The 12,233-nt window shown below is 42.5% G+C and overlaps 1 protein-coding gene across 1 annotated transcript in view; it reads right to left on the bottom strand.

The window, feature by feature from the left end:
- LOC311099395 (fibrinogen C domain-containing protein 1-like) overlaps positions 1-12,233 on the bottom strand; it is a gene marked incomplete at both ends in the record, with an annotated part of 148,740 nt that overhangs the window by 74,569 nt on the left and 61,938 nt on the right. Inside the window, one exon of the mRNA XM_084140094.1 lies at positions 6,819-6,915. Coding sequence (XP_083996220.1) covers positions 6,819-6,915 — 97 coding nt within the window. The remainder of the gene's footprint in view (positions 1-6,818; positions 6,916-12,233) is intronic.

Here is a 12,233-nt window from a genome sequence, read left to right as displayed (position 1 = left end):
GATCTGGAGACTGGCTAGGCCACTCCAGGACCTTGAAATGCTTCTTACTAAGCCACTCCTTCGTTGCCCGGGCGGTGTGTTTGGGATCATTGTCATGCTGAAAGACCCAGCCACGTTTCATCTTCAATGCCCTTGCTGATGGAAGGAGGTTTTCACTCAAAATCTCACGATACATTGCCCCATTCATTCTTTCCTTTACACTGATCAGTCGTCCTGGTCCCTTTGCAGAAAAACAGCCCCAAAGCATGATGTTTCCACCCCCATGCGTCACAGTAGGTATGGTGTTTTTTGGATGCAACTCAGCATTCTGTGTCCTCCAAACATGACGAGTTGAGTTTTTACCAAAAAGTTCTATTTTGGTTTCATCTGACCATATGACATTCTCCCAATCCTCTTCTGGATCATCCAAATGCACTCTAGCAAACTTCAGACGGGCCTGGACATGTCCTGGCTTAAGCAGGGGGACACGTCTGGCACTGCAGGATTTGAGTCCCTGGCGGCGTAGTGTGTTACTGATGGTAGGCTTTGTTACTTTGGTCCCAGCTCTCTGCAGGTCATTCACTAGGTCCCCCCGTGTGGTTCTGGGATTTTTGCTCACCGTTCTTGTGATCATTTTGACCCCACGGGGTGAGATCTTGCATGGAGCCCCAGATCGAGGGAGATTATCAGTGGTCTTGTATGTCTTCCATTTCCTAATAATTTTTCACAGTTGATTTCTTCAAACCAAGCTGCTTACCTATTGCAGATTCAGTCTTCCCAGCCTGGTGCAGGTCTACAATTTTGTTTCTGGTGTCCTTTGACAGCTCTTTGGTCTTGGCCATAGTGGAGTTTGGAGTGTGACTGTTTGAGGTTGTGGACAGGTGTCTTTTATACTGATAACAAGTTCAAACAGGTGTCATTAATACAGGTAACGAGTGGAGGACAGAGGAGCCTCTTAAAGAAGAAGTTACAGGTCTGTGAGAGCCAGAAATCTTGCTTGTTTGTAGGTGACCAAATACTTATTTTCCACCATAATTTGCAAATAAATTCATAAAAAATCCTACAATGTGACTTTCTGGATTTTTTTTTGTCAATTTGTCTGTCATAGTTGACGTGTACCTGTGATGAAAATTACAGGCCTCTCTCATCTTTTTAAGTGGGAGAACTTCCACAATTGGTGGCTGACTAAATACTTTTTTCCCCCACTGTATGTTGTTTGTCTACCTTGGACTTCACGTTTCGTTTCATTTGTTGTTTTGTTGTGGTGTTATTTCAATATAAATAAACGTATGCATATCACGCTGCGCCTTGGTCCGTCCCGTCTATAAGCGAATGTGACAGGTTATTTGTAGATCCTTTTGAAGAACCACAGGTTTTCTTATGAATAATCTGGTCAGCCATATTGTTAAAATTCTTTAGGTGTTATTATTGTGTGAATTGACAAGTTGAATCAAGTGCACTATCTCCGGAACAGCTGAGGAGAGAATTGAAAACCACTGACAGCTTTAGAAAAATGAACACAAGGCCATAACAGACTCTTTCCAGGACACTGTCAATGGCCATATTTATAACACTTAACCGCATAACAAAATCTATCAGATAAACTGGAATGACACTCTCACTCACGGTTGCACAAAAAGAGCTGTGAGCAAACCATACGCCAAAGAATTATAATAAGCCGCTCCCCTGAATTTTAATTAACATTAAAAGAGCAAATAACCCTTTTGTGAACTATAAAGAACCATTAAAGAGCTCAAATGTTCTTTGAGTCATTATGGTTCCACATAGAATCATCAGCCTTTCCAAAGACCCCTCATTTTGTAGAATGTAGTGAAGTGTCTGTGTCTGTGTCTGTGTCTGTGTCTGTGTCTGTGTCTGTGTCTGTGTCTGTGTCTGTGTCTGTGTCTGTGTCTGTGTCTGTGTCTGTGTCTGTGTCTGTGTCTGTGTCTGTGTCTGTGTCTGTGTCTGTGTCTGTGTCTGTGTCTGTGTCTGTGTCTGTGTGTATGCTTACAAGTGTATATGCAATAACTCTAAGTGTACTGGTGTGGAGTGCCTGCTAACCTATGTGCCGTGTGGCTGTAAGATTGCATTTGAGTGTATTTTGTTCATTTGAATGAGCTGGGAGAGTTTTGATCGAGTGCACACACGTAATTGTGTTTCTAGGCAAACAAGAAGTGGAAGATAATAGAGTTTGTCTCTCCGATGAACTCTCGGGACCATCCATTATAAACTTGAGTGGATGTGATACATTTTTTATCATACACAAGACATGCATTTTCTCTCTGAGGGAAAGTACGATACCTCCAATCAAGACGGGAACATTTCCTTATACGCGTATAAACAGGTTATATACATTGAGTGTACAAAACATTGCTCTTTCCATTACATAGACCAGCGTTTCCCCAAACTTGGTCCTTGGGACCCCAAAGGGTGCACATTTAGGTTTTTGCCCTAATTTATCAAAGCTTGATGATTAATTTATTATTTGAAACAGCTGTGTAGTACTAGGGCAAAAACCAAAACATGCACCCCCTGGGATCCCGAGGACTGAGTTTGGGAAAACCTGACATAGACTACTAGGTGAATCCAGGTGGAAACTATGATCCCTTATTGATGTCGCCTGTTAAATCCACTTCAATCCGTGTAGATGAAGGGGAGGAGACAGGTTAAAGAAGGATTTTTAAGCCTTGAGACAATTGAGACATGGATTGTGTATGTCTGTCATTCAGAGGGTGAATGGGCAAGACAAAATATTTAAGTGCCTTTGAACGGGGTATGGTAGTAAGTGCCAGGCGCACTGGTTTGAGTGTGTCAAGAGCTGCAACGTTTCTGGGTTTTTCACGCTCAACTGTTTCCAATATGTATCAAGAATGGTCCACTACCATTGGGCCAGGATCCATGTGGAACGCTTTTTACACCTTATAGAGTCCATGCCCCGATGAATTGAGGCTGTTCTGAGGTCAAAAGGTGGTGCAACTCAATACTATTTTGTAGACTGTAGTGGTTGGACAATAGTGGTTGGTCGTTACATTGACACAGTTCTATTTATATACAATAGTGTATTTTATTCCTATGCAGGTGTTCAGTGTACAATGTGTGTAGTTGTGCTGTGGAGTCCCTGCTGTGTTGGAAGCATGTTACACCTGTGCTGAGAGACTAAGAGACTGGTACTATGGGCTGGGGAGTTAATTTACTGAGTTTCTGATGGTGTTTTTGTATTGATCTGAGAGGTTTAGGTGAAACCCTCCACACACACACACACAGAAATGATAGAGAGAGAGAGAGAGAGAGAGAGAGAGAGAGAGAGAGAGAGAGAGAGAGAGAGAGAGAGAGAAACTACAATAAAGACAGGTGTTCTTCAAGTGTGGATGAGTCACAGACAGCACAATAGATTCCAATGTTGAGTTAAGTGAGAAAAGGGGTAAGTTGCCTGTTTGAGTCTTTCATGTCTATTTAATATAAACTGAAACTAGCATCTTTCAAAAAAGAGGCACCGCCAACCTCTCCAAACCACTAGTAGACCTCCATCACAGCCCTCCTACATTAGACACAGGCAGAGAGAAGGACAGGACCAGCAGGAGAGGAGGAGGGCCGTCGCCTGCTGGCTATAAAAGGATGTATCAACATTTCCTCGACCCTGCTGTGTCCAAAGTGCTCTCTCTATATATCAACCCCCCCCCCTCCCTGTTCGTGGTCATCAACCTCAGGGTTCTGACACAGACAGGCCTGTCATCCCAAATCTTTGAGTTTTCGCCACCTCCCAACACATGCATGCAAGCCCACGCACGCACCACTTCACACCTTTACATTTTTTTACATTTTAGTCATTTTGCAGACGCTCTTATCCAGAGCGACTTACAGTTAGTGAGTGCATACATTGTCACCTCTCCTGCAATCACATGCACTTACACCACTCAGGGGGTTTAACAGCTCAATTATGGCACGCCAAATTTCCCCCACTCATCACACGGCGAGTGGCATGTAAAGCGATAAACCCAGAAATCTGCGTGGTAATATTTTATTTGCGGCGAGGGAAGGCCAGGGTGGGGGAGAAAGGAAAGTGATTGGGGCTAAAAACATAGCTTTTCCTCCTATGTTCCCTCGGCGGTCGTTATTTTGTCTTTAACGAGCCGCACCATAAGATGGGATGACCTTTTCTACATCAGACGGAGGCGGAGACATCACATTACAGCTAAACATACTGCAGATACAAACCCATAGTCATCTACAGTGAGGGAAAAAAGTATTTGATCCCCTGCTGATTTTGTACGTTTGCCCACTGACAAAGAAATGATCAGTCTATAATTTTAATGGTAGGTTTATTTGAACAGTGAGAGACAGAATAACAACAAAAACATCCAGAAAAACGCATGTCAAAAATGTTATAAATTGATTTGCATTTTAATGAGGGAAATAAGTATTTGACCCCCTCTCAATCAGAAAGATTTCTGGCTCCCAGGTGTATTTTATACAGGTAACGAGCTGAGATTAGGAGCACACTCTTAAAGGGAGTGCTCCTAATCTCAGCTTGTTACCTGTATAAAAGACACCTGTCCACAGAAGCAATCAATCAATCAGATTCCAAACACTCCACCATGGCCAAGACCAAAGACCTCTCCAAGGAAGTCAGGGACAAGATTGTAGACCTACACAAGGCAGGAATGGGCTACAAGACCATCGCCAAGCAGCTTGGTGAGTAGGTGACAACAGTTGGTGCGATTATTCGCAAATGGAAGAAACACAAAATAACTGTCAATCTCCCTCGGCCTGGGGCTCCATGCAAGATCTCACCTCGTGGAGTTGCAATGATCATGAGAACGGTGAGGAATCAGCCCAGAACTACACGGGAGGATCTTGTCAATGATCTCAAGGCAGCTGGGACCATAGTCACCAAGAAAACAATTGGTAATACACTACGCCGTGAAGGACTGAAATCCTGCAGCGCCCGCAAGGTCCCCCTGCTCAAGAAAGCACATATACAGGCCCGTCTGAAGTTTGCCAATGAACATCTGAATGATTCAGAGGAGAACTGGGTGAAAGTGTTGTGGTCAGATGAGGCCAAAATCGAGCTCTTTGGCATCAACTCAACTCGCCGTGTTTGGAGGAGGAGGAATGCTGCTTATGACCCCAAGAACACCATCCCCACCGTCAAACATGGAGGTGGAAATATTATGCTTTGGGGGTGTTTTTCTGCTAAGGGGACAGAACATTTTCACTGCATCAAAGGGACGATGGACGGGGCCATGTACCGTCAAATCTTGGGTGAGAACCTCCTTCCCTCAGTCAGGGCATTGAAAATGGGTCGTGGATGGGTATTCCAGCATGACAATGACCCAAAACACACGGCCAAGGCAACAAAGGAGTGGCTCAAGAAGAAGCACATTAAGGTCCTGGAGTGGCCTAGCCAGTCTCCAGACCTTAATCCCATAGAACATCTGTGGAGGGAGCTGAAGGTTCGAGTTGCCAAACGTCAACCTCGAAACCTTAATGACTTGGAGAAGATCTGCAAAGAGGAGTGGGACAAAATCCCTCCTGAGATTTGTGCAAACCTGGTGGCCAACTACAAGAAACGTCTGACCTCTGTGATTGCCAACAAGGGTTTTGCCACCAAGTACTAAGTAATGTTTTGCAGAGGGGTCAAATACTAATTTCCCTCATTAAAATGCAAATCAATTCATAACATTTCTGACATGTGTTTTTCTGGATCTTTTTGTTGTTATTCTGTCTCTCACTGTTCAAATAAACCTACCATTAAAATTATAGACTGATCATTTCTTTGTCAGCGGGCAAACGTACAAAATCAGCAGGGGATCAAATACTTTTTTCCCTCACTGTATCTATGCAGGCAGAGCAGATCCGAGAAGAACCGTCTGACAACTACACGGGAAGTCTACAGTACACGCTACCACTTCTACTACTTCTACAGATCCAAGAGCAGAACACACCACAGCACTGCAGATATAAGATCACACTAAGATAATCTACTGGCAGCACATCTGTAAACAATTCTCTATAGCTGCAAGACAGGACACACTGCAGCAGATACAGTACACAGTTACACAGGCAGGCAATACTACAGTACTGAAGATACAGGACAACAGCAACACAGGCTACGTCTACGGAACACACTTCTGAAGCTATAGAGAAAAGCACACACTATTTAGTCTGTGAGCACACAGCTTAAACTCCAAGAACATGGCAGGCACACTAAGAACAGGCTTTATGAACAAAGCACAGGAAAAGAGAGCGAGAACAAGGCTGGGAGACAAATGGCAAGAAAAGAAGGGAGAGAGAGAGAGAGAGAGAGAGAGAGAGAGAGAGAGAGAGAGAGAGAGAGAGAGAGAGAGAGAGAGAGAGGGAAGGAAGGAAGGAAGGAAGGAAGGAAGGAAGGAAGGAAGGAAGGAAGGAAGGAAGGAAGGAAGGAAGGAAGGAAGGAAGGAAGGAAGGAAGGAAGGAAGGAAGGAAGGAAGGAAGGAAGGAAGGAAAGGGAAAAAGTGGATGGAGCAGCAGCTAGTATATTACTTTCTAGCATATACACCACTTCATATTTCATGTTTGGCCCGAGGGATACTTGATGACGGGGGCTAAGAAGACAACTACACCCTCTGAATGAGGAGTAGGAAGAGTACTCTGTGGTGCTCTCACAGACTCCTGCTGTATCTGTGGTTAAATGTGGTTAGATGAGTAATCGGGACATTGCCTCAAATCACATTTTCTACCCTCATGACCCTGAGTATTTTATCAGCATTCAAATTATTATCCTATTCAGTAATGGTCCTGGAACCGGGCCAAGGTGCTTCTTGATCGTGCACTCACAAAAAGGACACACACACACTTACCGAGCCAGTGTTCTCCAGTGATCTTGCCAAATCCCTCGCGGTAGGAGTCCCATCCTCTAAAGAAGTTGACCGAGCCATCTTCCCTGCGCTGGATCACCTGGAGTACACAGACGAAGAGCAGGGGTTAGAGGTCATGACTATAGAACACCAGACACAGGTCATACAGGGGTTAGCCCACATGAAAAAAATACTATAGTGTATACTATGGTAGGAATACTATGAAGTATTCACTGTAGTGTTTTTGCGGACTTTACTGTAGTATTCACCATAGTTTTTTTGCAGACTGAAGTCCGCAAAAACACTACAGTGAATAATGTAGTATACTGTCGTATTTACAGTTTTCTATAGTATAAATACTGCAGTAAAAAATTGTTTTATTGTAATCTGTTTGCACACTATAGTATTTACTGCTGTGTGTTTGTAGACTGTAGTACAGTAATATTTGCTGACTAGTGTTTTTGGGATGTTACTGTAGTATTTACTGAAGTGTTTCTGTTTCTGTTTATTTTTCTCTAAAACCTGAAGGAACACAATATATGGTCTATACTTGGCATGTAGGTTCACTTACGGGTGGCACAACTTTTTTTTATTGTTTACTATAGTAAATGCGGACTGTAGTGTTTTTGCAGACATTTCCGTAGTATTTACTACAGTGTTTTTTGTGTGGATAATACTGTACTATTTACTATAGTATTCTGCAGTATAATATACAATTATATACTAAGAACTACACACGGTCGAGGGATACTACAGTGTGTAGTGTAGTCTACAGTATACTATAGTTTACTACAGAATTCTATAGTAAGTATTGTAATATTCTATAGTAAACTGTAGTATTTTTTTATGTGGGAGAGCTCAAAGGTTGGAGGTTGGGGCTGGTCTAGGGTCAGCAGTGATACACAATCTAACTGCTGTATCTTTCCAGTAGTAAGATGAGTCACAGTGAAAAGTGCACAAATCTTGTAGATCTAAGAACACCATTAAAAAGTTATCGTCTCTCAGTTATAAATGCTTCTGCTCTCACCAATATCTAATGCACATGCTCTTCCCTCTGAAAAGGCCATTTGTAGGAAGCTAATAAAAGAAATCCATAAAATCTTGATTGACTTCGTCATAATAAAATAATCAGAAATCTAGCACTAGGTGAAAATTACATTATCCTTCACCCACTGTAGCACTATGAATTAAATGAAATAAATGACATAAAGCTAAGTGATGTGTGAAGAAATAGAGTGAAGCTTTGCAAAAAGAGACCTTTCAGGACGGAAAACAAAACAAATACACAGAATACTTTCGATTACAGACTCAGACTGGAGATGAAAGACTTAATAGAAAATAGGGCACTGTGTGTGTGTGTGTGCGTGTGCATGCGCTTGTATGCCTGTGTGCATGCATGCATGCGTGCCTTTGTGTGTGTGTATAGGCCTAGACATATTTGTATATTAAATAAATTCCCCAGGAACAATGCTGATGATTGGGTCATCACAAGCAGTGGATGAACAGAAATTGGAAATGTGCTATAGCTGTGAAAAACACATCTGCATGGAAAAACTGTCGGAATGATTACTAGTGAAGGTGTTGTTTGTGTTAAAGTGACACAGGCAATTCTCTGAGTCGGTATTTGTGTTCCACACCAATGAACCACCCCATAACCTCTACAAACACAACGAAACATCATTCTTGTTTTTATCACAGGCCTACAGTTCAACTTTGAAAAGGTAGCGTGTCACACGGTTTTATAGGTAGATGGCAAAAGGGATTTACGGTGCCAAAATGTTGGTTTTGTTCAATAAAGTATGGTTGGCCTAGCAGTGGTAGGAATACATAATAATTATGGCAAAAATAAGCAGAAAACAATCTACCAAAACGAACAAATGATAAACAAAAATGAACAAAAATGAACTCAACACAAAATCAAGATTTGGTGGGAATCAGGATAATGGGCACTGTTAGACAAATATTACCTACAGGCTACCACCGGACACTCTCACACAAAACTAGAATGATTAAGATTGCGAGATCAGGATGGTTCGTACAAGGCTAATAGACAGGGTGGAAATACCTTAAACCGCTCCCCTGGGCAAAACCATTGCCTCAACAAGCAGGGGTGCATATAATTAACTGGTTGAAACCCGTGGGAAAAAGGGATGCACGTTTCTCGGGCATGCGCGGGTGTAGTCCTTGGAAAGTCATCTGCGGGGGCAAGTCCATAGTTAATTCAAGAACACGTGGTAGAATGGGACCTGTTGCCATCACATCAACCAAGAGCAATATGCCGAGGGGGTAGTAACAGGGGGAGCAGAGCAGATAGATGCCAGCATCTTGTCAAAAATGTTGTTTGTTTTGTAGGACTACAGCCAGTAGCCTAGCCTTCCTTAATTGTGAGGATATGTGATGGCCAGAAAGCTGTCTTGAAGGGATTGCATTTCTTGATGGACAATTGCTTTCTGGTAGTTTTCCATGCTGTTCTTAGTCCATCTATAGGACTGCTTTGTCCTGCGTTATTTACTGGGCTCTGTTCCCATGTGGTTTGTTTCTCCCCTTTATAGATGTAGTTTTGCTATGGTTAGAAAATGTTCTGCTAAAATCTCTAGTAGTCATATTGTCAGGATCGTTTTAGTTGTCATAGCAGGCCTTTGTGCTCTTCACTCTACTCCTCTCATTCTCCCAGTAGGAGAGTTGGTAGAGGCCTTTGTGTACAGACAGAGACAATCAAACACAACAACAAGAGATCAAACACAATAGTTCAAAACCCATCTCAGTAAATTCTCCTTTGTGGCATAACTACCTCTCTAGCCCTCTGTCCCTCCCTCCCTCTCTAGAATGGAGGAAAATAGTGCATATTGAGTGAGTGATGATAGGTATTAGCAAACGATGGAGAGGTTTATCTTTTCACTTGCTCTTGCTCTCTCTCTATCTCTCTCTCCTCTCTCTCTCTCTCTCTCACTCTCCTCTCTTCTTCTATCTCTCTCATCTCTCTCCCTCTGTCTATATCTCTTCCTCACTTACTCTCACCCTCTGAGCTTCTATCGCCCCCTCTCTCTCTCTCTCTCTCTCTCTCTCTCTCTCTCTCTCTCTCTCTCTCTCTCTCTCTCTCTCTCTCTCTCTCTTCTCTCTCTCCTCTCTCTCTCTCTCTCTCTCTCTCTCTCTCTCTCTCTCTCTCTCTCTCTCTCTCTCTCTCTCTCTCTCTCTCTCTCTCTCTCTCTCTCTCTCTCTCGCTCTCTCTATGTATCTATCTTCCTCGCCCTTTCTCTCTCCTCTATGCCTAATTATCTCTCTCTTTCTCTGAATTTCACTACCATTATCTCTAGCCCAGAGGCAGCAGGATAGCAGGGAGGTTAAAAATGCAACAGGGAGACCAATCACATCCAGCAAAAAGAAAGAAACCACCCTCCATTTGTTTCCCCAAAGCAACTCCAATGATGTTGCTGAGTATTGTCAGATAGACTTTTGCTCTTTTACACACTTTCTCCTGCTGATAATAACTCAATTTTCTCAGTTCCTGTTCACTTTGGCAGTGACCTTTCGGAAATATATCTAACGACTGTTATCTTGTTTCTGAAAGAGCTGAACTCTGCTTCACTGTTTCACTGGAAGCACCTGAAAGAGGAGTCAGAGATGTCTGATAGATACAGATGTGCACTTCAGGGTGTAAGGAGGTATAAATAGAGAATATCTAGAAGAATTTGAGCAGTGGGGTGTCCATGCCACCACGAACATGCACAGGTAACATACTTAACTTACTTTTTGAAGTGATTTGTTTGACAATCAGATAAAAACATCATGACTGGTTGTGTTCATGACACATTAAAATCTAATACATATGTACAGTTAAATTACAAGTCTTTACTTTAAAGCCCATAAAAAATGTCATGCATGCGCAAGTGTGTGCACACATTGGAGGTCCCGAAAAAAAAATTGAGACCCCCGAATGTCACGGTATAACTCGCACTCTAGATGGCACTTTATGAATTATTTGAACAGGGAAATATACCAAACCTAAGCTGAAGCATTTAATGTGTTGAACCGTCATAATTATATTGAACAAATCCACCTTGCGGCGTCGTACTGCAAGGCTGCCGTCTTGTGAGCTCACACCCAACTTTTCTATTTTTGGCATTTATTTTTGCACAAAATGTATCTGCTATCATTTCTTTTGATCGACAATAACTTTTGAACATCAGATTCCGGCTTCAACTTCGACTTCGACCCATCTGCCCAGGACTGTTTGTGTATTTCCAGCAAAAAATGTTGGCTACACAGGGAAACGCCGGCAAAAAAGAGGCAGGGTGTTCTTTAATGGAAGCCTCTCCAACATAATCCAGGTAGAGTCAGACATTCCCCAGGGCAGCTGTCTAGGCCCCTTACTTTTTTCAATCTTTACTAATGACCTGCCACTGGCTCTGAGTAAAGCCTGAGTATCAATGTATGCTGATGACTCAACACTATACACGCCAGCTACCACAGCAAGTGAAATCACTGCAACACTTAACAAAGAGCTGCAGTAACTTTCGGAATGGATGACAAGAAATAAGTTAGTACTAAATATTTCAAAAACTAAAAGCATTGTATTTGGGAAAAATCATTCACTAAATCCTAAACCTCAACTAAGTCTTGTAATGAATAATGTGGAAATTGAGCAAGTTGAGGAGACCTGGACTGTAAACTGAATTGGTCAATATATATTGATGCAACATTAGCTAAGATGGTGAGAGATCTGTCCATAATAAAGCGTAGCTCTGCTTTCTTAACAAAACTATCAACAAGGCAGTTCCTACTGGCCCTAGATTTGTCACACCTGGACTACTGTCTAGTCATGTGGTCATATGCCACAAAGAGGGACTTACAATTGGCCCAGAACAGGGCAGCATGGCTGGCCCTTAAATGTACACGGAGAGCTAAGAGTAATCTCTCCTGGCCTAAAATGGAGAGATTGATTTCCTCACTACTTGTATTTGTGAAAAAATATTGACATGTTGAATGCACCAAGTTGTCTGTTTAAACTACTGGCACACAGCTCGGACACCCATGCATACCCCACAAGACATGCCACCAGAGGTCTCTTCACAGTCCCCAAGTCCAGAACAGACTATGTGAGGCGCACAGAACTACATGGAACTCTATTCCACATGCAAGCAGTAAAATCAGATGTAAAAAAACGGATACAAATCCACATTATGGAACAGCGATGACTGTAAAGAGACAAAGACACAGGCACAGACACACGCATACACACACACATGATAAAATATGCACAATACACACATGTACACATGGAATTTGTGTTGTAGATATGTGGTAGTAGAGTAGTGGCCTGAGGGCACACACACACTGAAATATGTTGTGAACTGTAATGCAATATTTTTTGTCTTTTTTTGTATATAACTGCCTTAATTTAGCTGGAACCCAGGGAGA

Source organism: Coregonus lavaretus, assembly GCF_964263955.1.
Source record: "Coregonus lavaretus genome assembly, chromosome: 24".
Lineage (NCBI taxonomy): Eukaryota > Metazoa > Chordata > Actinopteri > Salmoniformes > Salmonidae > Coregonus > Coregonus lavaretus.
This window is presented reverse-complemented; position numbering and strand designations above follow the sequence as displayed.